Here is a 25893-nt window from a genome sequence, read left to right as displayed (position 1 = left end):
GTCCAAGAAAAAATTTCTTATCCTGTGATAAGAAGGAGCTGAAAATCCTGGACCAAACTCACCAATTCTCTTCCAAGCAGCCTTCCAATGATTGTTGTCTACCATGACCAAAGCGCTTCCAGTAAAGAATATTGCTTTGGTGAGTGCAGTTTGTGCTTCTTCTAGAGACTGCACTCCAAAGCTTTGATGTAATGATTTCTGACGCATTTGACAAAGTCCACCTTCATTGTGACGTTTAAAAGGAACACTGCCTGGAATTTTCTCTCCTTGTGCAGATTGTTCTCCAAGGTTAGTTTTCATCACTATAGGATCTACGGAGTTAATATTTGGCTCTGGGAACTCTTGACTCGAAGGCACAAAGCTATATATCTATTGTCTCTTGCCACCCTTTTTGGCGAGCTCTTCTCTCAAACGCTTTGCAACTGCAGGTGCCTGAGAATCTTCACATTTCTTACAACTATTTTTAGTGCTACCCAGAAAATGATCCCTAATACGTGGTACACCACCTGATTTTGTTGTGTGACAAAATTTATTGCCACTCCATATATCGGCCGCATATGTTGTGAGCATATTTCCACTCTTTGCCAAGAGCTTTTTTATTCTTTAGCTTCTTCGTACCACTTGTGCCCACATTTTGCTCCATTGCTTTTAAATTAAAACTGAAGACAAAAGAACAAGATATTCAGTTTTTGAAACATTTTTCTTATTTTTAATATATATTATAATTTAAAAACCATTCAATATGAAAGTAACCATGATGCACAATATGAGATTTTCAATGCACGCTAGTCAATCCACATATCAATCACCTATATTGTGAGCAACCATACACATTGCAATGTACTATATGCATGGCATAATAACTATAACAATGCTATGAATCTCTCTATGCAATTATTATTATAATGATTATTTATATGTTTACTTTGATTTGCAAACAATAAGACACAGCTAATTTCATTTGCTGCAAAAAAACAAACGAAAGCAATAAAATATATGATTGGTCATTTCATGCACTAATAATCTATCTTAATACATAATGCACTCTCTGTATAAACCAATGCATGAACTAACGCAAATAAATCTTCAATATAATCACTCAATTAAGGACTACTTGTACCCAGTGAAGGATTGTAGTCCACCCATGTAACCAATTCAATATATAAAAGCTATTTTAACCCAATCAAGGATTATAGCTCTTATATTGTGGAGTGGCAAGTGTAAATCAACTCAAATGCAAGACTTCAAGGATCTTTATATGCCCAGTACACTAGTAGAGGACATCCGACCCTTGACTATCTACTCGTCATTTACATATGCTCATCTTCTAAAACCAATTACAGCCCTCATTTGGACCAATGGCTTCTTCGCAATGAGCATGATTCTCCAAGTTTTCAGTTGTTTTGGTTTCGGACCTGTGACTCTGTAACCTTAGGTCAATTCACAAGGAGATGATACCCGGCACTCCGATACACTCCCCAAGGATTTGCCTAGCTAAAAGACCGGGGTAAGCACACTATTTACTATATATGATTACTTCTGTCGGGCTTTTTCATTTTCCCGACGGGCCCACCAGGCTACTGCATATACCCGGCGAGCCCGTCGGGAAAATGAAAAAGCCCGACGGGTCCCACAGGACTAACCGGCTCTATAGGTTTTTGCAGGTCAAAATCAAAGTCACGTTAACAATTACGTGATCACGTGAATTTTTTGTGTAAATACTAGAGTTATTGACATAATCACCCAATCGTGATTACGTTAATGAAATCCCTGTCTAAGTCTCATAATTTCCTTGTAATTATCCAAACTAGTTAACTAATTTTCCTCTTTAATTTACAGTTTAAATTAGATAATTTTAGCCTACATAAATAGCTAAACTATCTTTCTCGTCATGATCTAATTATCTCCTCTTACTAATAATGTTAAATAACTCTGAAATTTTTTCTTCTAATTATCTAAGCTAATTAGCTAATTTTTCTCTTTAATTTATAGTTAAAATCAATCAATTTTAGCTTAATTAAATAACTAAAATAATTTTCTATTAATGAGCTAATTACTTTAGCTTAGTAATGATGTTTACTAACTCTTTAAATTATGTTTTAATTATTTAGGATAATTATATAATTTCTCTTTAACTTAAAGCTAAAACTAATCCATTTTAGCTTAATGAAATAGCAAAACTAGATTTTTGATAATGAGATAATTTTCACCGCTTTTACTAATGATGATTAATAACTCTAGCAGTTACCTTATAATTATCTAGACTAATTATCTAATTTCCTTCTTTAACTTAGAGTTAAAATCAGTCAATTTTAGCTTAATTAAAAAACTAAAATAATTTTTATTAATTACATAATTATGTTAGCTTACTAATGATGTTTACTAACTCTTATAATTATCTAAATTAGTTAACTAATTTCTCCTTTTAATTTATTATTAAAATCAATAAATTTTAGCTTAATTAATTATCTAAACTAATTTTTTGTAATGAGATAATTACCCTGTGTTCTTAACAATGTTTTCTAATTTTGGTAATTATCTTGTTATTTGTTGAGTTGGTTTACTAAGTTTTTCATTAGTTTTATAGTTAAAAATAGCTCATTTTTGCCTACTTAATTATAGAAATTAACATATAATTTTCCTAGCTTTCTAATAGCATAATTAAGCTCTAATAGTTATTTTAGAGTTGATTGAGCTTGATTAATATATTTCTCATTAATTAAGACCAAAATTAAACAATTTTAATCCTACTTAGGGTTAGTAATTAAGTAGATTATTAATCTTCATTAAGATTAAATAATTAGCACTTTAATAATTTATAATAGAGTGTTTAATAGTACATAATGATCTAATCTTTTTTAATTAAAAACTAGATATAAATTGCTAGTTAACTGAGATTAGTATAATTACCTTGCTTAATCAATTAGAATTTTGCTCTCTTAGTGATTTTTGTGAAGTATCTCTCTTGCATGAGAGAATTCTGGCCAAGACTTCGAGTCTTACCAAAAATGAGAAGCTTGGGGTCCTATTTATAGCTTTTTCTAGTCATAGACTGAATGTAGCAGTTACTTGCAGCTCAAGCACCCCCAGGCTCAAGATGGCACCCCCTGTTGGTAATTCAATCGCTGGGAGATCAATGATGCCCCTTCCCAGCACCTGCCTGCTGTAACAATCAAATCTGCTAATTTTCTGTGCTATTTTCTGCTATTTTGATAAATATCTGAGAAAATATCTAAGGGTTATAATGAAAGTCCTAAGCTTTAATGATTACTAAAAACCATCCAATTATTTTTGCAATTTAAAGTGGCAGTGAATCTTTCAGAGAGGATAGCGTGTTAGTTTTTACCCGAATTTAGTTTTGAGAGTTCTTGGCTATAGGTTTGTTGTGCTTAAGATTTTAAAAATACCAATAATTGCTTTCGAGATAGTGTTTTACCTGTTTGTACACCCAATGCTTTCTCATAAAGCCTTGAGTTCATTTCCCTCGACTAGAAAGGTGGAAACCTTACACGGACTTTGGAAAGCGAAGTAAAATAACTCAAACTGACTTAATTTTAATAATTAAACAGACTTTCGAAACGGCTTGTGTACTTCAAAAACGTAAACGGTCTTCTACCAACAAAGTAAAATAACATAAACAGATTTCAAAACATAAATAGACTTCAGAAACGCAAACGGATACAAAAAATGCAAATGAGTTTGCGGTATGTTGAGGATCGGTCCGTATTAGATCGATGCATTTAAGTAATCCGCATATACTAGATTAAAGTTTGTACTGGATCTACGTACATGAAGGTTATGGTTTTGCAAATATGGTTTGGCAATCACGTTATGGTTATGGTTATGTTTATGGTTTTACAAATATGGTTTGGCAATCACATTATGGTTATACTTGCGGTTTTTAAGTCATGTTTTAGTTATGGTTGGAAAATCTTCATGTCGTTGTGCCTATGGTTGGGAGTCGCCGTTATGGTTATGCTTTTGGAATCTTGTCATGTTTAAGCTTTCGATTTTGTGGTTTCTGAAGAGTGCATGCGAGAGCGTGTGTGTATGTGTGTGCAACAATGGAGAAGAGAGAAGAAGAGATGAGACACAGGTTTGGGTGGACTCCAAACACAATAGTGTTAGGGTTATGAGTCCTTGTTGTTTCATGTAGAATGAATGGTCAGTGTTAGTTCCCGGTTAGTCTCGTCTCTGGCCACCCAACCCTTAGGTGTGGCACATTGTGCTTTACCACCCCAACAACCTCCCACTTAAAGGACAATGTGCCTTTAAGCTGGGGTGACAATGTATATATACATACAATACAGGTAGACGATGACCATGATCATCTACCCAAAACCCATGGGTGCCCGACAATATGCAAACCGCTCTGAAGGCAATCCCTTTGTTAGAAGATCAGTAGGATTCTCAGTGGTGTGAATCTTGGCAAGCTGCAATCGCTTGTCCTCAAGCACCTCACGAATGAAGTGATACTTCACATCCACATGTTTTGTCTTTGCATGAAACACTGGATTCTTTGCCAATTGTATAGCACTTTGGCTATCACAATGTAGCATAGGCATCTCAACATTGATTCTCAAATCTCCCACCAGCTGACCAAGCCAGATAGCTTCCTTGCAAGCTTCTGAAGCTTCAACATATTCATCCTCTGTAGTAGACAAGGTAACACAATCTTGCAAACGAGATCGTCATGAAACTACACCTCTAGTGAATTCAAAAACATAGCCTAAAGTGGACCTTCTCTTGTCCAAGTCTCCTGCATAATCTGCATCAGTGTAACCCATTACACATGCTTCCTTTCTTCCAAAGCAAATGCACATGTCTTTTGTACCATTCAAACATCGCATAACCCCTTTCGCTGCCTCCCAATGTTTATTGGCTGGATTTGACATATCTCTGCTAAGAACTCCCACTGCAAAAGCAATATCAGGACGTGTAGCAATCATAGCATACATCAAAATCCCAACTGTAGATGAATAAGGCACTTGTGCCATTTCAACCTTTTCCTCTTCAGACAAGTGCCATTTCAACCTTTTCCTCTTCAGACTTAGGGCAATCATTTTTAGAAAGTTTCACATATGGAGGCAATGGAGTACTCAATGCCTTCTCCCTCTCCATATTGAAACACTTGATCACTTTAGCAATGTACTCAGATTGTGACAGATAGACCAATTTCTTGCATCTGTCTCGCCTAATGCGCATGCCAAGGATATGGCTTGCTTCACCCATCTCTTTCATTTCAAAGTTTGCATGTAACTTTGACTTCAAGGCTGAAATCTCATCCCTGCATTTCCCGAAAATTAACATATTATCCACATAAAGGACCAAAATCAGCAAACTATCATCTTTAGCTCGCTTAGTGTAGAGGCAATGGTCCATATCGCTACGTCTGTAGCCTTGAGAGAGCATGAACGAGTAGAATTTACGATACCACTCCCTTGATGATTGTTTTAGACCATAAAGAGTCTTTTCTAACTGACACACCAAGTCTTCATTGCCCTTCTCAACAAAACCTTCTTGGTGGTGCATATAAACTTCTTCTTGAAGATCACCATGCAAGAACGCCATCTTGACATCCATCTGGTCAAGTTCCATGTCGTCTTTAGCAACCAACACAAGTACACACCGCAGAGTAGTCATCTTGACAGCCGAAGAAAAGATCTCATCAAAGTCAATACCCTGCTGCTGCTGCTTAAATCCTTTAGCAACAAGTCATACCTTGTACTTGGGTTTATTATCATGTGGTGTAATTTTTTGCTTATACACCCATTTGCATGGTAATGCCTTTTTACCTTTAGGCAATCAAACCAACTTCCAAGTTCGATTCTTATGCAACAAGTCCATTTATGATTCCATAGCTTTCTCCCACTTTGCCTTGTCATCCATTGACGTGGCTTCCTTATAGCAGGAAGGCTCTTCGCAATCTGTCCACATAATATCGTCTAATGAGGGAGTAAATCTATTAGGAGGAAACTCTTGTAGATCGTCTAATAACTTCTTGAGCCGGTTGTCCCTCAACAACATCTTGTACTACATGAAGATTCTGTCCTTGTTGTCTGACATTAGGCACTTCAGTCCTATTGTGGACAACTCCATCTTCTTGGAAGATAACTCTCCTGAACTCCACTGTATGCATAGGCTTCTTATGCATCTTTTCTTCGTTGAAGTATACATCATTTCTACGAACTATCTTTTTAGCTTCAGGATTCCATAACTGAAATCCCATCTCACCAAGATTGCCATAGCCAAGAAATATGCATTTCTTTGACTTAGGAGCCAACTTGCTTTGAAACTCCTTTAGAACATGGCAATACGCTTCACAGTCAAAGACTCTAAGATGCTTGTAAGAAGGTGGCTTCTTAGACCAAAGCTCTTTAGGTACCTTCTCATCTAAAGCCTTGTTAGGAGATCTATTAATAAGATGGACAGCACTTGCTAATGCTTTTGCCCAAAATCCATTAGGCAACTCTGCATTAGACAACATGATACATAACTTCTCTTGTATGGTACATTTCATCCTCTCAGCAACATCATTTTGTGGAGGGTTATATGGAGCAGTCAACTCTCTTTTGATGCCTTTGGAATCACAAAACTTCAGAAAGGCTTTAGAGACATACTCACCACCATTGTCTGACCTAAAGCGCTTGAATTTCTTGCCAGACTGATTCTCCACTAATGCTACAAAATTCTAAAATTTTGAAAGAACTTCATCCTTCTTCCGGAGAGGATATACCCACACTTTTTGTGAGAAGTCATCTATGAATGGAACAAAGTATAATGAGCCTCCCATGGATACGTTAGGCATAGGTCCACACACATAACTATGCACTAACTCTAATGGCTCACTTTTTTGAGTGCTTCCCCTTTGTGTGGTGACTGTGTTTGTTCACCATAAAGACAATGCTCACAAACTGAAAAGTTTGAGAAATTGAAGCCAAGAACACAACCAAAACGAGACAAGATTTTCATTCATTTTGAGACATATGTCTGCATCATCCAATTGTCATGTACTAATCAAGCTTTTGGTAAGCTTCGGCACATGTCTCACATTCTTGAGCATGAATGAAGAACCATTCTGAAATTTTAGTTGCACATCGCCGACACCAACCATGTCGCAAGCAAAATCATTGCCAAGACGAACACGACCTTTACGGGTTGCATCATATGTACTGAACCACTCCCTGTGAGGAGTCACATGAAACAATGAGCCCGAGTCAAGAACCCAATCCTGTAAAGCATAGTCAACAGTGGCAACCAAAAATGCTGAATCCATGGCATATGGGAGATAAATGTCTCCATCATAATCTTCAACAAAAACAATGTTGATCTTTTCAATCTTTATATTGCTTTCCTTAGTCTTGGCTTCTTCTTGCTTCTTGTCTTTACCTTTCTCTTGTTTCCACTTTCGACAGTCTTTCTTCATATGACCCTTTTTGTGACAATGATAGCACTCAATGTCTTTTCGACCACGAGATTTGCTATGAGATTTTCCTCTGATTCTGCTTGCTTTTTTTCTGTGATCGATCACGAACAAAGAGAGCATTGCTAGTACCACGAGAAGCATCAAGATTCTTCTTGCTAACCTCTTCGATAAGCAAACTGCCCTCAACATCAGCACATGTTAAACCATCAGGAGGTGCTGAGTTACTTATGGCTATGCGGAAAGTATCCCAACTTTCTGACAACGTAACTAGCAAGAACATTGCTTTGATTGAATTGTCAAAATTGACTCCTTGTGTAGAAAGCTGACTGAAAATTGTGTTGAACTCATTGAGATGGTTGCATATGGGTGTGCCCTCATCCATCTTCAAATCAACTAACGTTTTCAGCCAATAAACTTGTGATGCTGCACTTTGCTTCCGATGATGTAGCCATCACTTGACAAGGAACAAAAGTGATAGATCCACTGCACTAAAGAAGATGATAGAAAACCTGAAACATTTTGGCAGAGTCTCCCCTACAAAGTTGACTTCTGAACCCAAAACAAATGTGTATAATGACTGAAACGTTGACCAAAGTGGCTAAGCTAGCAAGATAGAATCTCAAAGAACTGTCACTGTCAATGTCTCGAACTCTAGATGAATGTCTCTGACCAACTGAACACTGTCAAACGCATACGCATTAAGATGACAGCAATGCCAACAATGGCGGGTCAGCAGATGCACATCAATACTGCACTAACCGCATAAACATACATCCTATGTCGATGCCGACAATATGGGGATGTCGGGGGCTCGCTCCAAAACCTGTATCATCGAAAGGATCTCCACATTTGAGAATCCCCCAGCTCAATAAAACCTTACCACGACCCTCAACAATAGACTTTGCATATTTCCATCACAATACATAAACCGCATAAGATCTTACATCAACCACGAAAACCCTTTTCTGTAACCGCTGCAGCAGTTTGTCTGATTTAATAGACCCTCAAGATCTTACATCAAATATGCATGTGATAGAGATTGCAGAAAGAGTTTGCAACAAAAACCTGTACGCAGAAGAACCGAGGAAGGTAGACCACCCTGCTGTATGAACTGAATATCTCTCAAGCCGTGCAAAACTGAATATCTCTCAAACCGTGCAAAATCTGTAGAAACTTCCTTCTGCAAAGTTGTAGACCACGCAAAACGGTTGGAATCATGAGAATGGACATGAAATAAGCTGTTTTAACATGTCAAAACATATCTGTAAAAATCTACAGCTTGTACTCACGACCTATAGGCAGTCTGAGTGACGTATCTCAAAATTGGTGAAGATTTCGAGAAAACTTTCTTCTGCAGAGTTGAAGAGGACAAAAAATCGGTAAGGGTGATAGGGAATCGGCTTGAATGAAGACATTTTGATAGGCCAAAATAGATCTGCAAAAATGTGTTGTAGTTTTTGCTGCTTCTCTACCATGCTCCCAATCCCTGAGCTCTGATACCAATTGAAGAGTGCGTGCAAGAGCATGTGTGTGTGTGTGCAACAATGGAGAAGAGAGAAGAAGAGATGAGACACAAGTTTGGGTGGACTCCAAACACAATAGTGTTAGGGTTAGGAGTCCTTATTATTTTATGTAGAATGAATGGTTAGTGTTAGTTCCCAGTTAGTCTCCAGCTGCCCAACACTCAGGCGCGACACATTGGGCTTTACCACCCCAAGAGTTTTGTTATGCTTACAATTTTGTTAATCTGACTGAATGTACCTCTCGCTCTTCAACGTCAAAATGTAGGTGGAGTGTGGTTGATTTTGCACTCTTCCTGGGCAGAGAGGGCTGGTTCCTGGTGCTATAGTACCTGCAACATCAATTCCCAGCCCTCTCTACCCATTTTTTTTTTTGCAGGTTTTGGCACCAATACAGGTGTTGGAATAGGCACTGGTATGAGCTTCGAAACAGGCATCGATATGTACCTTGAAAGTAGCGTTGATATGCAAGTTGTTATCAGCGTTGGAATGCTATTGTCTTTTCGACGCATATTTCAGCGGCTATACTGACGCTCATTTCATTGCTTATTCCGATGGTGAGTATACTAGCGAGCATACCAACGATGCGATACCAGTGTTGATACTGACGCTTATACCAAGGCTTTTTATTCTTAAAACAAACTTTTACCCGTCGAGACACTCGTCGATATTCACGCGACGTGTTGTAGTGTCAAGGAGAGTAACAACAATTTGTCCCGCTCCTTGAATAAGATTGTGACTCAATGGTCCACTGCACACAACTCAAGATTAGAGGTGCACTATTCTTCCTGTGGTCTAATGGCATTTTGTAGTGGTGCTCCTAAAAAGCTTTCATGTGTTCTGTAATGCTGGAATGGCTGCAAGTATGTGTGTCTATCTTTGTGTTGACCTTATTTGGAAGACTTTGTGATGTATTATTTGCCACTATTGTATCTTATAGCCTTATAGCCTGAATGTTGCTTCATATGATATATATCTTTTTTGAATTTCAAACTTACACTGGAACTTGGCATAGAGAGTCACATCAAGAGCTATTGCAAAACCCAAAATTCATTAATTCTTAAATATGACTTGACATTACACAATAGCATTAAAAAGGATAGAAGAAATTGAAGCCTGTGTATCTCACACATTACTCCTAATTCCAAAGCCAAATAATCTTTTAGTCAACTAAGTACATTTCCATAAAGTGCACAATAAAGTCATAAAAGCCCTGAATCCTTCACGTACTTTAAACAAGATGTCCATTGTGCAATGTCGAGCACTACTAGGATTCAGAGCTCCAATTTCATTGTCTGATTCCATATCTCTCTTCACTTGGTTGAGGCCTCTAAAGTTGATCCAAATGTTGTGCAAAACACAAGCTGTAATGACCTTGGGCAAGAATTCCACATTCGGGTTGCAGATGTGTTGCTGCAAGTAGCCCAAAATTTGCTTTAAGCGCCCAAATGTACGCTCAACAATAATTCTGAAGCTCGATAGCTTGTAATTAAATGTGAATGCTTCCCTATCATTTTTGGCAACTGAAAATGGGATGACTATCCAAGGTAGATTGAGATGATCACCATCTCCAATTATATACTCCTTGACCTATAAACAATCGGACACCACAGAAGCACCATTGAAAATGGCATTAGCCGACGATTTCATGTAAATAGATGAGTTTCACAATATCCTAATGTCATTAAATACTCTTGGTATGCCACACATAATGTCCAAAAAAACCTCACATTGCTGTCTACAATTCCCTGCAAACACATGAAGTAGTTGTGGTCTCTACCATACCAACGAGTGTGTGCTTCCCCAGTGGGAAACTCCATGTTAATGTGAGTGACGTCTATTGTGATGAAGCGATTAGGAAAGACTTGCTTCTCTTTGAATCCTTGCTTAATAGCTTTCCACCCTTGTGGACTTTGTGGCCATGAAATTATTGTGGTCTTGTGCTACAGGAGGGAACACACAAACTGTCTTAAGACTCGACTCACCGTTGATTGGCCCACACTATACAAAGTTGGCAATGGTGTGCAATGGACACCCCACTTCGAGCACGTGTAGGAACATGGCTACCTTTCTCTCTACTGGCAAGTAACGTGAAGGAACAACCTCCAAGATTTGTTGAGGAATGGGCTTGTGCTTCAAATCATCATGTAGAGCGCACAAATGTGGTCGAAACATGCTTTGGGTATTTTGTCATTTTCTTCAAGTCGCATGTCATCTTCTGTATTGAATTGGAAGAAGGTCTCCCAAAAGTGTTTGCTGCGAGGTTTCACATACCAAATGCCAACAAGCGCATTTTTCGCTGAAGCATGCTTTGAGCGCATGCGGCAATGGAATGAGGGGCGTGTACAACTACAAGTGCAAACTTTGATTTCAATGTGTTGACCTCCAGAAGGCTAGATTGCAAGGTGAAGCTCAAGCCATCTCGTAATTGGACCCAATGTTGGAGGGCGACGTTTATTGCCACAATAGCCATGCCGAGCGCACCAATAACCAAGTAGTTCATCTGAGTGCATGTAGTATATGTCGTGATGCACTTTCAAGGTTGACTGTGTGTGTGTGTGTGTGTGTGTGTGTGTGTGTGAGAGAGAGAGAGAGAGAGAGAGAGAGAGAGAGAGAGAGGGTGCCACTTGTAGGCTCTACAACAGAGAATGCGACGAACAGGATAACACGATTACTGAGATAGGGGGTCCGAGGGGGTTGCGGAGGTGATAGACGTCCATGTCGACAGACTTAATTAACAAAGCAACATAGGAAAATGTTTACGCCACCCAAGCTTGCAAAGTGTAGTTTAAATCTAGGCAGGAGCCTATAGCCCGATGCCAGGCTGTGGGTGCTGGATGTAGCCGATGAGGTGGACTGGTATGGGATTGTACTTGTAACTTCAGAGGGCCTTCCAACTCGAACCGCCAGCTACAAAAAAAGCGGTTCAGTTACACTACGGGAAGGTGCTCTTAGGTATTGAATGGGAGAGCTAGAAATGGGTCCATGGTTGAAACTTGACATGACAGAGAAGCAGCGTGAGAACATAGCCTTGGAAGGTGGAGGTTAGGAGGGGTGCCCACTGCCCCAAGTGCATAACCACGTACGTAAGAGATGGGGCTCGCATTCCCAAATCCAACCGAGGTCACAGGCACAACCGTAATTTGATGGTAAAGGCGTAAGGTGTCGTCAACAATGTCCAAACTCTCTCTCTCTCTCTCTCTCTCCCCCCCGCCCCCCCCCCCCCCTTAGAAGTGCAGCCTTTGTTGGAGATTATTCCTCACCTGCGCACTGCGCTCTTTTGTGTGTGGTTGGCGTATGCTAGCTGCCGGGGGGGGGGGGGGGGGAGAGAGAGAGAGAGAGAGAGAGAGAGAGCGAAGATTGCGTACGCATTCTCTGATGCCTTTGGGCTTTTGGCCTTCACCCACCGAGTTGGTGCACCCAATCCAGTGCCCACCAATACAATCCTCTCTCTCTCTCTCTCTCTCTCTCTCTCTCTCTGCGCTGCGAAGAGCGTTTGGTGCGAATGGGCTTTCCTGCTCATTGCTTTTATCTACACTTTCGAGTAAAGGAAGCTTCCCTTGCAGATCCCCTCTCTCTGTCCCCCCTTACCTCACTCTTCTCTTTTCTCTCTTGCGTTCCTCCAGAAAAGCGATGTAGCATGTGCGCAAAGGAGGATAGTCCTTGAGGGAGGACGAGAGACTTCTCATACGCCTAGTTGGAAAGCCTTGCAATAATCTCTCCTGTCCCTCTCCTCGCAACTAACTTTCAGCAGAAAAAGTCCTGTCTCCATGCTTGGAGTTGGAAGTGGCAGCAAGCAAAATGGCGGCAAGGTAGCAGGTGGATCATTTGGGCAATAGAGATAGAGAGAGAAGAAATGGGGCATTGCCAATTGGACGGTAGAGAGAGGAAACGGAGGAGAGAGACGACAGAAGAGGTGGACCTCGCTGCGTAGCACTGGTGGTTGTGGTGGTGCGCTTGTGGGGACTACAGATCAGAGAAGCGTAGAGAGAGGAAAGAAGCGAGAGGAGGTGATAGCAGTCTGCAGAAGAGCAATACAAACAAAATATCTAGAGAGAGAAAAGGAGTATGTGAGCGATTTCGCGAGAGTACGGTACTTGCATCGTCACACACACAATTTGGCGCGCGCACACACACACACACCCTCCCTCTTGTCTCCACCTCTGTCTTTCTCTCTCTCTCAATTCTACAGTGCACTCTAAAAGGTAATTCTCAACGGTCAGGAGAAATTCGTGCTTCCCCCACATATACACATGCATCCACAGGACCTCCACACAGAAGTAGAAGACGCTTTCATTGTAGCTTGCTTTCCCCTCATCCCTGTCTCCTCTAGGATGTCTTGGATGAATTGGTAGTACACAGATGATCATCTGAAGCTCGCTTGAAAGAGACAAGACTTGTTTACTGTCAAAGGTCAGCATTCACCTCAAACGGTCGAGTTTCCTCGGTTCTGCATTGCCTTGCAATCCAGTCAAATGCTGCCAGGACAAAGTAGTGTTGTAGCTCATAAAGACTATCTTTTGTGACACAGCTTTGCCGCTCATAGCCTGCCTGCCCGGACCCCTTCGAATTCTCAACAACAGCCCAAGTCCTTTGGTTTTTGGCTCACTCCAAGTTGCAATTGACAGAGGATATTGTGTCGAAGCTCGTTTTGAAGCAGAGCAGCTGAACTTAATGCTTAATTTGCTGGCTTTTCAGTAATTGTAGCATTTAAGAGGACATATTAAAATTGCATTTGGCAGGAGCTTCATACCATCAGAAATATGATACACAAACAGGTCGGATTTCCAAGTAGCAGCTGAAGTCTTTGGTTTTTGGGGCACTCCCAAGTTGCAATTGACAGATGATATTGTGTCAATTCTTTCTGATGCCAGAGTAGGTTATTTTAGTGATTAAATTGCTAGTTGTGGCATCTAATTAGAATACAAAATCAAATTGCATTTGGGCGGCAGCTTCATATGATCAGAATATCTCCCAAGAAGCACACACAGTCAAACTACATATTTTACTCGCATGAATCTCTTTCGAATGGCTGTTCATCTGGCCCACGCTTCACCTGGACGCAGTTCTCTCTAATTAGGCTCGCCAAGGTCCAAATTATACTCCTTTGGTAGCATGACGAACAGCTACGGTCATGCAACACCAGATAGCAATGGAGCATTAGTTGAGAAGGATATCACAGCACCGACACAAGCTGTCAAAGTTGCTGTCCATGTTCGACCACTTATTGCTATTGAAAGGCTTCAAGGATGCAAGGACTGTGTCACCATTACACCTGGACAACCTCAGGTTGGTGAACTCTCTTGGTGTCCCTCATACTGTAAGGAACCATCACATGTTCAGTTCATGCCATCTTTCACGAGGTTGTCACCCAAATTTTTCTTTGGCCAGGTGCAAATCGGGAACTGCAGCTATACGTATGACCATGTTTATGGCAGCACTGCCACTCCTTCAGAAAGAATTTTTGAAGAATGTGTTGTACCTCTCGTTGATGGCTTGTTCAATGGTTACAACGCAACAGTCCTTGCTTATGGGCAGGTAAGTGACTCTGTCTGTTACAATTGTTTGGTTATTGCTTGAAATTTTCATTTTTGGCCGGTAATATACGACTTTTTACCTCTGATCTTACCAATTATTGTGGCAGTTTGTCATTGAGTTGACAGTGTTTTAGCAATCACTAGGGGAGTTTGCCATTGAATTTTTGTTTCACTAACATAATCCATGTAGGGTGAGAAGAATACTAAAAGATTTTTACGAAGAAGAATGGGGACTGAAGATTGGCTTAAAAGTAAGGATTGAATTGATGTAACAAAGAATAAATGACAATTGCATCCATCTTAGTATCATACTATGAAACTGGATCTTCTATTGTATAAATGTAGATCATCTCATAGAAGCCTTTTGTAGCAATGGTAGTCGTAATCTTCTCATAGTTTGGCTGGGTGGATACTTTGAGTCAATAGGAGAGGGTAACAATAAGATTGTTCATAGTGTCAGTTGCAACGGATGATATAGGTGACGTAGGGACCAGTCATAATACCAATCCAAACTCCCTTTTGTGCTTAGTTGTGCTGCTACTTAGTTCTTTGCGTTAATGGAAGGACCCTTGTGTTAATAAGGTTGGTTTGTGATAACGATGGTTCCTTTGCCCTGATGGTGGTTCATTCTCCGGATAGGTTAGATAGATCTGCTAGAGAGTCTGATAAATTTGAGTAGATAGAGCTTATTCGAAGTGCAGCAGGGGTGGTGGAGAGAGAAATGAAATGAAATGAAATGTTATATTAACGTCTTCAAAAGGCCAAAATGACCTATGAGACCAGAAAGTTACAATGCGGTGTATGTGATACAAGGTCAGATTAACAAAATAAATTAAACTAGGATAACAAAATATAAATATAAATACTGCGGGATCCTAAACTAAGCAGTACATTGTGAAGACAATATGGGAGGGGAGTAGAGATCCATCTTCATCTTCACTCTGGACGACGAAAGAGTATGGCTTGAATCTTTTTCCATAGCCTCCTTCGAAATTGTGTAGCTCCTCTCCTCCCTCGTGGTCGTCTAGATCTCCCTAGCTCCAAAGCTCGGTCTATGAGAATGCCAGTAATGCCGGGTAGACCTCTCCACCGTCGCTGGTTGCTCCTCTGTCTGTTCTTCTGGGTGTATAGTATCTAGTGTAAAGAAATCTGTGATCAGTCTCTGGGGATGTCTCTCTTCACCTCTCCTAAGTAAAGTTTCTCTATGCTTGTGTAACTCAAGTAGATAAAGCCCAAGACATCTTTGATCCTCATAACTCATGACCCTAGATAGAGGCCCACAACCTTCTCTGAATAGACAATGAAAACGACCTCGTATCTCATAGTACACTGTGCAATGACATATGTAATGTACTTCTGTCTCTGGCTCTAGATGGCATAAGCGGCATATTTTGTTATTTGCTGGTGTCCCTCTGAATTTGCGAGTCTCAATCTCAAGCTGATGTGAGGACGTTCGTATCTGGCCAATGGCACAACGCAAACCATGCGAAAGATGCGCGTCCATATAGCTAGGTCGAATTACGAACCCATCCCCTGTGAGGTGGAGAAGATGCTCTCTATAGAAAGCCATCTTTGTTCCCAACTCTTGTAATGGCTCTATCCATGTCCTCCTCGTGCCCAACTGGATCAAATCCTGACGGATGAGTCTATTAATCTCTACCCGTGTCAGAGACCTCAAGGGTGCATGAAGAGAGTATTGAAAAGGAGGCAACCTGTCCATGGTGAAACCATGTGTCTGAAACCATGATGTCATCTGAGCATACCAGCATGATGTATCCCCGTTAAGAGCTAATTGTCTGGAGGACTCTAGAGCCACCCTGGCATATCTGTCTCTGGTAGTATCCCACAGACTGTGTACAAAGGAGATTGATCTTGTGAGCGCCTCAATCTCCGTAGGGGGGGCAGCTAATTATGCTCGAATGATATCATGCGGTACAGAAACCTTGGCTCTAATCAGCCGAGAGATCATAGATACCAGGGGCTTCTCCCTACGCCTCCACCCATCCTGGCCTATAGAAGGTCCCCAAACCTGCACCCTATATAACATAGTAGAGGCAACCAAAGTATCAAAGAGCCATAACTTTGTCCTAGGTTCCTGGAGCTGAACCTGCGAACACATCCTCTCCATTCCTCCCAGAGCCGCACCAGCTCTAGTTAGTCTAGTCTCTGCTGCTCTTCTCAAGGAAAATCTCGGCCCTGTAAAGACTACCCCCAGGTAAGTGTATGCATCAGTATACTCCACAATCTCCTGACCATATTTGAAAGTGGGTACTGATCTCCTGACCCATTGCGGTGTGGTGTTAAACACCATAACCTTGGTTTTACCTAGGTTTACACACAATCCACTATCCTTTGCAAAATTGCGTAGTGCATCCATCTGTCGTTGCATACCTTCTGGTGAGTCAGATATCAACACAATATCATCAGCATATAGCAACAATGGGATCCACGTCCCTGCCAGCTGTGCACCTCTGTCACCCTCTCTATCGATGTAATCAGACACCTCATCAACATACATACCAAATAGAGTAGGAGACAATGGGCAGCCCTGTTTCACTCCAATGGTAGAGTGAATTAAATCAGATACCCCTTCCGGAGTGCGTACCCGTCCCATCACTGATCTGTACAAGGCCATAATCCCCCAAATCACCTCTATGGGCACCCCCATCTCCTGCAGTCTGCGCATCAATCGAGCTCTTGGTACCATGTCAAATGCTTTATGAAAGTCCACAAAGCTACAATATATTCGTCTCCCATGTGCTCTGCCCTCCTCAATGATGGCCCCGAGTGTCAGAATATGATCAAGAGTGGAGAAACCCCTCCTGAAGCCGGCTTGACCCTTTGCTCGTACCCCCTCGCCCTTTGCCCAATTACTCAAGTGTTGCTCCAGGATGGATGCATACAACCGTGCCAATGTGTGTCCAACCATGATAGTGAGGTAGTTCCCAGGCTCTGTAGGGTCACCAGCCTTGAAGATGGGCACAATATTAGACAATCTCCAAGTCTCAGGTAATCCCTCACACATGGCACGATTGAACAACACTGCGAGAACCTCCATCAGCATATCCCTGGCATGTATAAAGTGCTCCGATACTAGACCGTCATGATCATATGCCTTCCCGGTCTTCATTCTGTCGATGGCCCTTTGTACCATCTCAGGTGTGAAGAAAGTGCTCGTAGCTGGGCAAGGCTTGGTAGGGTCTGGAAGGGGTTCCTGTCCAGGAACCATATATAATGATGTCGCATATTGGCCCACACCTCAGGTGAAGTAATCACTGGGGGAGGGGAGTGCTCATGGAAGAGACGCCATGCCTCTCCTGAGTCCCTACTCAAGAACATCTGATACAAGTCTCGCTCCATTTGGGCTAGGTAAGCTCGCTTCTTCCGTCACACAAGGCGTCGGAAAGCAATCCGAGACTGTCTGTAAGTGATGACTCCTAAAAGAAGATCCCTCTGAAGCTGGTCTCTCATCTCTCTGCACTCTTCATCATACCAACTATTCTGGGGCATGCTCCCAGAATGTCGTCTCTTGCCCGGCTGAGTGTGTGGGTATGCCACTGATGCAGCCCCGTGCAATGTCTCAGTCAGTAGCGTGGTGCACTCCTCCACTGAGAGACCTGTACCATTTGTGCCAGCTGTGCCTTCCAATAGACGGTCCCAGATCTCCTCTGAATAAACGAAATCAGTCTCTGGAGTAAATGTATAGCGGGTGTGTGACCTGCCTCCTGATGTTTGGGTTGTACTATACTGAAATTTAACGGATAGTGTCAAGAGAGCATGGTCTACTGCTATGCCCACTGGCGTGGCTCCCACTGTGAAATCCTGAATGCAGGGGATAAAACTCGGTTGTGTCATAACATAATCCACTGTACTGGCCCCATGTCTATGAGGAAAGCATGTGAAATCGGCTGCTCCAGGAAATCGTTGTAAGCCATTAAGTATGGCTAATCCATGTGTAGTCGTCATTTCCATGAGGTATCTCCCATACTCCGTTTGCTCTTTGTCATCTGAGCATCTGTCAAGCCCCAACTCACCCACATTCAGATCTCATCTGAAGTGTCGTAGAAGACTCTCTGCGAGTTGCCCGTCTGCGCGCGCGCGCGCGCGCGAGAGAGAGAGAGAGAGAGAGAGAGAGAGAGAGAGAGAGAGAGAGAGAGAGAGAGAGAGAGAGAGATTTTTTAGATAGATTTTATTATCGTCCTCGGAGGTCAAATATGACCTATGGGACCAAAGTTACATGTGATGTAGTATGTGTATGGCTGATGAGTGACTCTCGATGCTCCAAAATTGTAGTGATGAGAGTCGCAATGGAGAGCCCACACTTTGGCTGGGAGAGGAAAGTGTGTAGGTCTAAGTTATGGCTGAAAATGTGAGAGAAGCAAGTTCGGATGTGATCAAAAGCTGAGCACTCTAGTAGTGTGTGGTACTCAGACTCTCGAACTTGCAGTGAGCATAATGTGCACAATCGATTTGACTCTTCTCCATTGCCCCAACGCCCTATCTCGCATCGAAGGAAATGGGAGCTAAGCCGAATTGCTGCGATAGTGCGTATCGCGGACAAGGGAATAGGCTCAAGCATGTAAGTGTGAGTACGGTTTCCTCTCTCAGCGAAGAACATGGTTTTGTAGTTGGGGGCAATATAGGTGGTGTAATGTATGAAGCGTGACCCACCGGATTTCTCCCAAGCCGTAATACATTGGCGTTGTAGAAAAGCTTCATTCACTTGAGATTCAATTGAAGCATCATGTAGCAAGTGTAATGCATCCCATCTCCCAAACCACTTCTTTATGTCTTGCATCCATCCCGTGCTCAAGATCTTGCTTTTATGCGTCTTTTGAACTTTTTTGCTTGCTTCCCATGCAATTGTAGGAAGTCGATGTGAGGGGTTTTGACGCATCTTTATCATGATCTTGCTTTTATGCGTCTTTTGAACTTTTTTGCTTGCTTCCCATGCAATTGTAGGAAGTCGATGTGAGGGGTTTTGACGCATCTTTATCATGTACTCCACAACCCTTTCCATGCCCATAACCTCAATTGGAAGAGATCCCGACTCAAGAAGTAGGAGCATATATGGTGTTTGTGTCTTAACTTGGAGCAAGTTTGTAAGAAAACTCTTTTGGACATTCTCAAACTCTTTACAAGTAGACTTTGAGATGCTCCCGCCCCACACTTCAACTCCATAAAGAAGAACCGGTGTCACCAATGCATCAAAAAGATACTTCTTGAGAACCCAACACTTGATGTTTCCCGCATTACACATGTTCTCAAATACATAATATGCTCTCTTTCCCGCTTCCAAACGACGCATAGCACATTCATGCCACTTGTGATTGGATGGAACCTCAAGGCCAAGGTACTTAAAGCTCTCAACAACTTCAAGTGTCTCGTTGTTGTACACAATGCATGGCTTCTCCTTATGGTTGGTTTTCACAAGCATAACCTTTGTTTTGGATTCATTTACAATCAGCCCACTATGCAAGCAAAAGTTCTCAAGGACAACCATAAGCTTTTGTGCATCTTCTAAAGTGTGTGCTAGAAGCACTACATCATCCGCATACAACAAAAGCATGATTACCGCATTGCAAATAGTGACCTCTTCAATGCCTTCTTCTTGCATAAAGTCAAGTACCATTTGTTTCAATTGATCGATGCATAGACCAAAGAGAGTTGGTGACAATGGACATCCTTGTTTAACCCCAATAGTGCTTACAAAAATTTCTGAAATTTCTCTTCCCATGCGCAATTGACAAATCACCTTCTCATAGATTCGAGAAACCGCAAGCATAAACTCACTTGGCACTTGGAGTTCTTCCATCCTTCTCCACAAATTGCTACGTGGAATCATATCAAAGGCTTTCTTAAAGTCCACAAAACAATAATACAATCGCTTGCCTTTCAACCGACTTTCCTCCATGAGAACACGAAGAGTGACAAGATGATCAATGGTGCTATGGCATCGACGAAAACCCGCTTGTCCCTTTGCACGCTTGTCATTCTCTTCAGCCCAATCACTCAATTTCATCTCCATTATGCACCCAAACAACTTTGCCATAAGAGACCCAATCATTATAGTCCGGTAGTTGCTTACATTCTTTACATCCCCTCCTTTATGCAAAGGCTTAACCCAATTAGTACTCCAATCATAAGGCATACCATGTTGAAGTGCAAGGTTGAACATATCACACATCCACTCATGGGTAAAATCTCCCGTCCATTTGATCATCTCCGGCTTGATACCTTGAAGATCTCCTGCTTTGCGAGTGGCCAACTTTTCAAGCCCACCGCATACATCCTCAATAGTAAAAAAAGACGGCATACATGGGAGTGAACCATAAAATGGCATTTTTTCAGTATTTTCTTGCTCATATAATTGTCTACAATGTGTGTACATATCCACTAGACTCAAGTTACCAAAATTCTCAACCCGCTTGCCTCTCAAGTTTCTCGAAAATCTTCCACATGCATGTGCCTTTTCTTGGACTTGAAATTCTTGTTGCTTTACTTCCCATCTTCTTCTCTTCTTTTGAATCAATGCCTTGTATGTATGCAAATGACTTTGATAGTTGTCTTTGTCCATAGTTGCATCAAGCTTTATCAAGGACTTTCGAGCATCTTGACATTCTTTATCAAACCACCTTTTGCGTGATCTATCTTTGTTGATACCATGGAGATGCTTCATGGCAAAGCATTCTTCCGCACAAGAACAAATAGCTTTCTTGAAAGCTTCCCATTTAGTTTCCAATGGTGCATCACAATTTCAATGTACATTGGTGCCCGTTTGAAATCCATACATAGTGATAACTTCTCTTTCCTTTGGCTGAGATTATCATGCTTAGTTGCTTCTCCACATGAAAGGTCAATACATAAGGTGCGATGGTCGGATTCCGGGGTCCATTGACCAAACATAAAACTCTTTATGCGATACATGATGGCTTCAGAGAGTAGCATATAGTCAATCACACTATCCCCATTATGTCTTCTACATGTAAATGCATTGGTTCCACTCCACAAAGATACACCATTGGCAATGAGCATACCCGTGCTATTACACATGTGTAAAAGTAACTTTCCATAGTGATCCGGCTCTTTCTTATCCATTGAAGTACGATCATACAAGTGAACTTCCTCCAACTCCCTTGAAATGTATGGCATATCAAATTGATGAGTATCATGGTGCAATGTTTTTGTATGAGCATTCATATCCCCAAATACAATAACATCACCTTCACCTTTGAAATAAGCAATGTCCTCTTCCAAATCAGAAAATGGTTGATCTCTATCCATGCAAGCATAAAAGGGAGAATCATGATGAGGAATGTAGCAACTGGCTACAAAAATGGGTGCTCTTTTTGGTGTCATAATTTTCAGCCATACATAACGTTTGTACTTGTCATCTTTCACAATTGATACAAAATCTTCCAATCCTTTCTTAACCATACATGCTAACCCTCCTTGTCCTCTTCGTTGCTTGAGATTCTTTGACCACATCAATGAATGTACATTGTAATCCTCCAAGCCGTTAATCCTTTGTGTATCATGCTCCCAAGTTTCAACAAGAAGTACAACATCGGCTTTGCTTGTTAGTTCATCAATGCCAACCCCCGCATTCCATGGGTATCCATTACAATTCCAAAAGCATATTTTCAATTGTAACTCGGTCTCATAGGTCACGCATCCCTATTTGCTTGAGAGACTTGCCTCCTCCTTGGGCACATTTTCTTCATGAGAGATCTCCTTGTTTTTATTATTCTTTTCCTCATATGCCTTGCGACGCATATTTTGTTGCTTAATAGAGAGAGAGAGAGAGAGAGAGAGAGAGAGAGAGAGAGAGAGAGAGAGAGAGATGAAATGTTATATTAACGTCTTCAAAAGGCCAAAATGACCTATGAGACAAATCTGTTACAAAATGGTGAAACTAATACAATGTCTGGGTACGAGGGAGAGAGAGAGAGAGAGGTAAGAGAGAGAGAGAGAGAGAGAGAGAGAGAGAGAGAGAGAGAGAGAGAGAGAGAGAGAGAGAGAGAAATGAAATGAAATGAAATATTAACGTCTTCAAAAGGCCAAAGTGACCTATGAGACCAGAAAGTTACAATGTGGTGGATCTGATACACACACACACACACACACACACACACACACACACACAGAGAGAGAGAGAGAGAGAGAGAGAGAGAGAGAGAGAGAGAGAGAGAGAGAGAGAGAGAGAGAGAGAGAAATGAAATATTAACGTCTTCAAAAGGCCAAAGTGACCTATGAGACCAGAAAGTTACAATGTGGTGGATCTGATACAAAGTCAGAGTAACAAGATGATAAAATGACAAAATAAAATACTATGGAATCCTAGAGTGCTAGGTGTGGACTAAGCAGCTAAAACAGCTAGCTAGGATAGCTAGATCACAGGAGATCCAGCATCGGTCGCTGGCAGATCTCATCAATCTCCTCCATGGTCAGTACGGACCGGGCGCCGTGCATGTCGAGCCAAAGTGACCTGGATCCTCTGATGCAGCCTCTGATGCTGTGTAGTCCTCTGCAGTTGTTGGCGTTTGGATCTCCCCAGCTCAATCGCTCGGTCGATCAGTATGCCTCTGGTGTAACGCGACGAGCTCTACTGTGGTAGTAACTCCTCCGGGTGTCCAGTGGCAGCTCTAAAGAAGTCTGTGATCTGTCTCTGAGACTGGCTAGTCTTTCCTCTCATCAAGCTCTCTTTGTGTCTGCGCAGCTCGAGCAAAAACAAACCCAGGCATCTCTGATCCTCGTACCGCATGACTCTAGAGAATGGTCCAAAGCCCTCTCTGAACAAGCAATGGAAGCGGCCTCGTATCTCGTAGTAGACGGGGCAGTGGCATGTGTAGTGCAACTCTGTCTCAAGCTCGATGTTACACAGGGGGCATGTCCTGGCTTCTACTGGTACTCTGCTGTATCTCCCAATCTCGATCCGCAGCTAGTGTGAAGATGTGCGTATCTGGCCAATAGCACATCGTATCCCATGAGACAGGTGAGTGTCCATGTATCTGGGCCTTGTCACAAAACCATCCTCCGTAAGTTGGAGGAGATGCTCTCTATAGAAAGCCATCTTCGTGCCTAGTTCCTGTACTGGCCGTATCCATGTCCTCTTGGTGTCTAGCTGAGTCAAGTCCTGGCGAATGAGCTTGGTGATCTCGGACTGTGTAAGACTTAGAGAGGGCGCATCCAGTGAGTACTGGAAAGGAGGCAATCTGTCTATGCTGGACCCATGCGCCTGAAACCATGATGTCATCTCCCCATACCAGCATGCTGTATCTCCCTGCATGGCTAATTGTCGAGAGGACTCAAGTGGAAGGCGTGCACTCTGGGAAGTTCCCACATGCGGTGTATGAAGGAGCGGATCTGGTGAGCGCCTCAACCACCAGTGGGGGGGGCAGTTAGCTCTGCTCATATAATAGCACGTGGTACTGAAGCCTTGGCCCTAATGAGCCGCAAGATCATAGAGACCAGAGGCTTCTCCATGTCCCCCCATCCATCACTGCGGCCTGTCCTCCCGTGAGGTCCAGTGAAGGTCCCCAAATCTCAGCTCCATAGAGCAATACAGAAGCCACCAAAGTGTCAAAGAGCCAGAGCTTCGTCCGAGGCTCCTGAAATTGAACCTGTGAACACATCCTTTCCGATTTACCCAATGCTGCATGGGCTCTGGTCAATCTAGTCTCTGCTGCCCTCCTCAATGAAAATGCTGGCCCACTAAAAACCACTCCAAGGTAAGTGTAAGCATCTGTATACTCCACCTTCTCCTGGCCGTATGTGAAGGTGGGCGTTGACCTCCTGATCCACTGTGGGGTGGTATTAAATACCATGACCTTGGTTTTACCAAGGTTGACGGGCAAACCACTTTCTTGGGCAAACCTATGCAAAGCATCCAGGTGACGTTGCATCCCCTCCGGAGAGTCAGAGATCAAAACAATATCATCAGCATATAACAATAGTGGAATCCATGTCCCTGCTAGCTGTGCACCTCTATCACCATCTCTCTCAATGTAGTCAGAAACCTCATCTACATACATACCAAATAGAGTATGAGAGAGCGGGCAGCCCTGCTTCACACCAATAGTGGAATAAACCAGTGTGGATAGACCCTCTGACCCTCTGGGGTGCATATGTGACGCCCTCTTTCGGGACGTCGGGGAAACGGGACCGCGCCGGCTCACCTGCGTTGCAAACGGGACCTGCAGGCAAGCAAACGCATACACAAGAACGCAACTTGAAAACGGGACGCAAGAGGGACACGAGTTGGAGGGACGCGAACGAATGATCAATATTGAAAGAAAGTGCCGAATACAAGGGACGCGAAGAATCGCATGAAAACGGGGCTCGCAAGTTGGGGGAAGTGGCACATACTTCCCTTATATACACCCCCGGGTTGAGAGAGCTTGACGCCGGGGTTTGGAGAGGTGCCGATACAAAAGTTGATGCCGAGGTTTTGGGGGCGGATATTTACAAGGGGGGGAGTTAGGTGTTGCAAAAATGTCTAGCTACTTAGGGTGATGCTAGTTACAAAGTGGGGGGGGAGGACTACTCTATGTGGTTTTCATTTAGTGTGTTGTCCTCCTCTTCAGTGGGCATGTTGTAGAAGCGCAACACAAGGGGTCTTCTGAGTCGAAGCATGATTTCTTCAGGTACCCAAGTGCATTTTGTCATGGGGCGATTGCGCCATTTGACATAGAAGAGTTGTCCCCGGCGCCCAAAGCGCGACTTTAGGATGGCCTCCGGCTCATGTGGCGGGCCATCCTTTACATACTCGGGGAGCCTTCGCCCATAGGTGGGAGGGAGGGTGGTTCTTCTATTTGGAGGGTGTTGACCCTGCTAGATGGTGATGATGCTTGATTGCGCTTGTGGACATATGCGTAGTAGGGGCCATGAGCAATTCTGCAGTCACTGCACCGGATGCGATCGGGGTGCGGGTTGTTATGACTGCCGTTGTAAGTATTGGGGACACCACTGTTGGACGTGGTGCTGTAAGAGTTGCTAGCAAAAGCGCTGCGTGGGACTAAGGCGCCATTTCCGCGGTCTAATCCAGGGTTGAAATTGGTTGGTCTACTCTATGTGGTTTTCATTTAGTGTGTTGTCCTCCTCTTCAGTGGGCATGTTGTAGAAGCGCAGCACAAGGGGTCTTCCGAGTCGAAGCATGATTTCTTCAGGTACCCAAGTGCATTCTGTCATGGGGCGATTGCGCCATTTGACATAGAAGAGTTGTCCCCGGCGCCCAAAGCGCGACTTTAGGATGGCCTCCGGCTCATGTGGCGGGCCATCCTTTACATACTCCGGGAGCCTTCGCCCATAGGTGGGTGGGAGGGAGGGTGGTTCTTCTATTTGGAGGGTGTTGACCCTGCTAGATGGTGATGATGCTTGATTGCGCTTGCGGACACATGCGTAGTAGGGG

The 25893-nt window shown here is 42.7% G+C and overlaps 1 protein-coding gene across 1 annotated transcript in view; it reads left to right on the top strand.

Annotated features, from left to right (window-relative positions):
- Positions 1-12296: 12296 nt before the first annotated feature.
- Positions 12297-25893, top strand: part of LOC147422812 (kinesin-like protein KIN-4A) — an 80605-nt gene continuing 67008 nt past the window's right edge. The window contains exons 1-2 of the mRNA XM_086503804.1: positions 12297-14235; positions 14338-14484. Of these exons, the coding sequence (XP_086359930.1) occupies positions 14062-14235; positions 14338-14484 (321 nt within the window). The 5' untranslated portion in view covers positions 12297-14061. The remainder of the gene's footprint in view (positions 14236-14337; positions 14485-25893) is intronic.

Source organism: Adiantum capillus-veneris, chromosome 27 (assembly GCF_014529385.1).
Source record: "Adiantum capillus-veneris isolate H3 chromosome 27, ASM1452938v2, whole genome shotgun sequence".
Lineage (NCBI taxonomy): Eukaryota > Viridiplantae > Streptophyta > Polypodiopsida > Polypodiales > Pteridaceae > Adiantum > Adiantum capillus-veneris.
The sequence above is the reverse complement of the archived record's forward strand: the minus strand, read 5'-3'. Positions and strand labels throughout refer to the sequence as shown.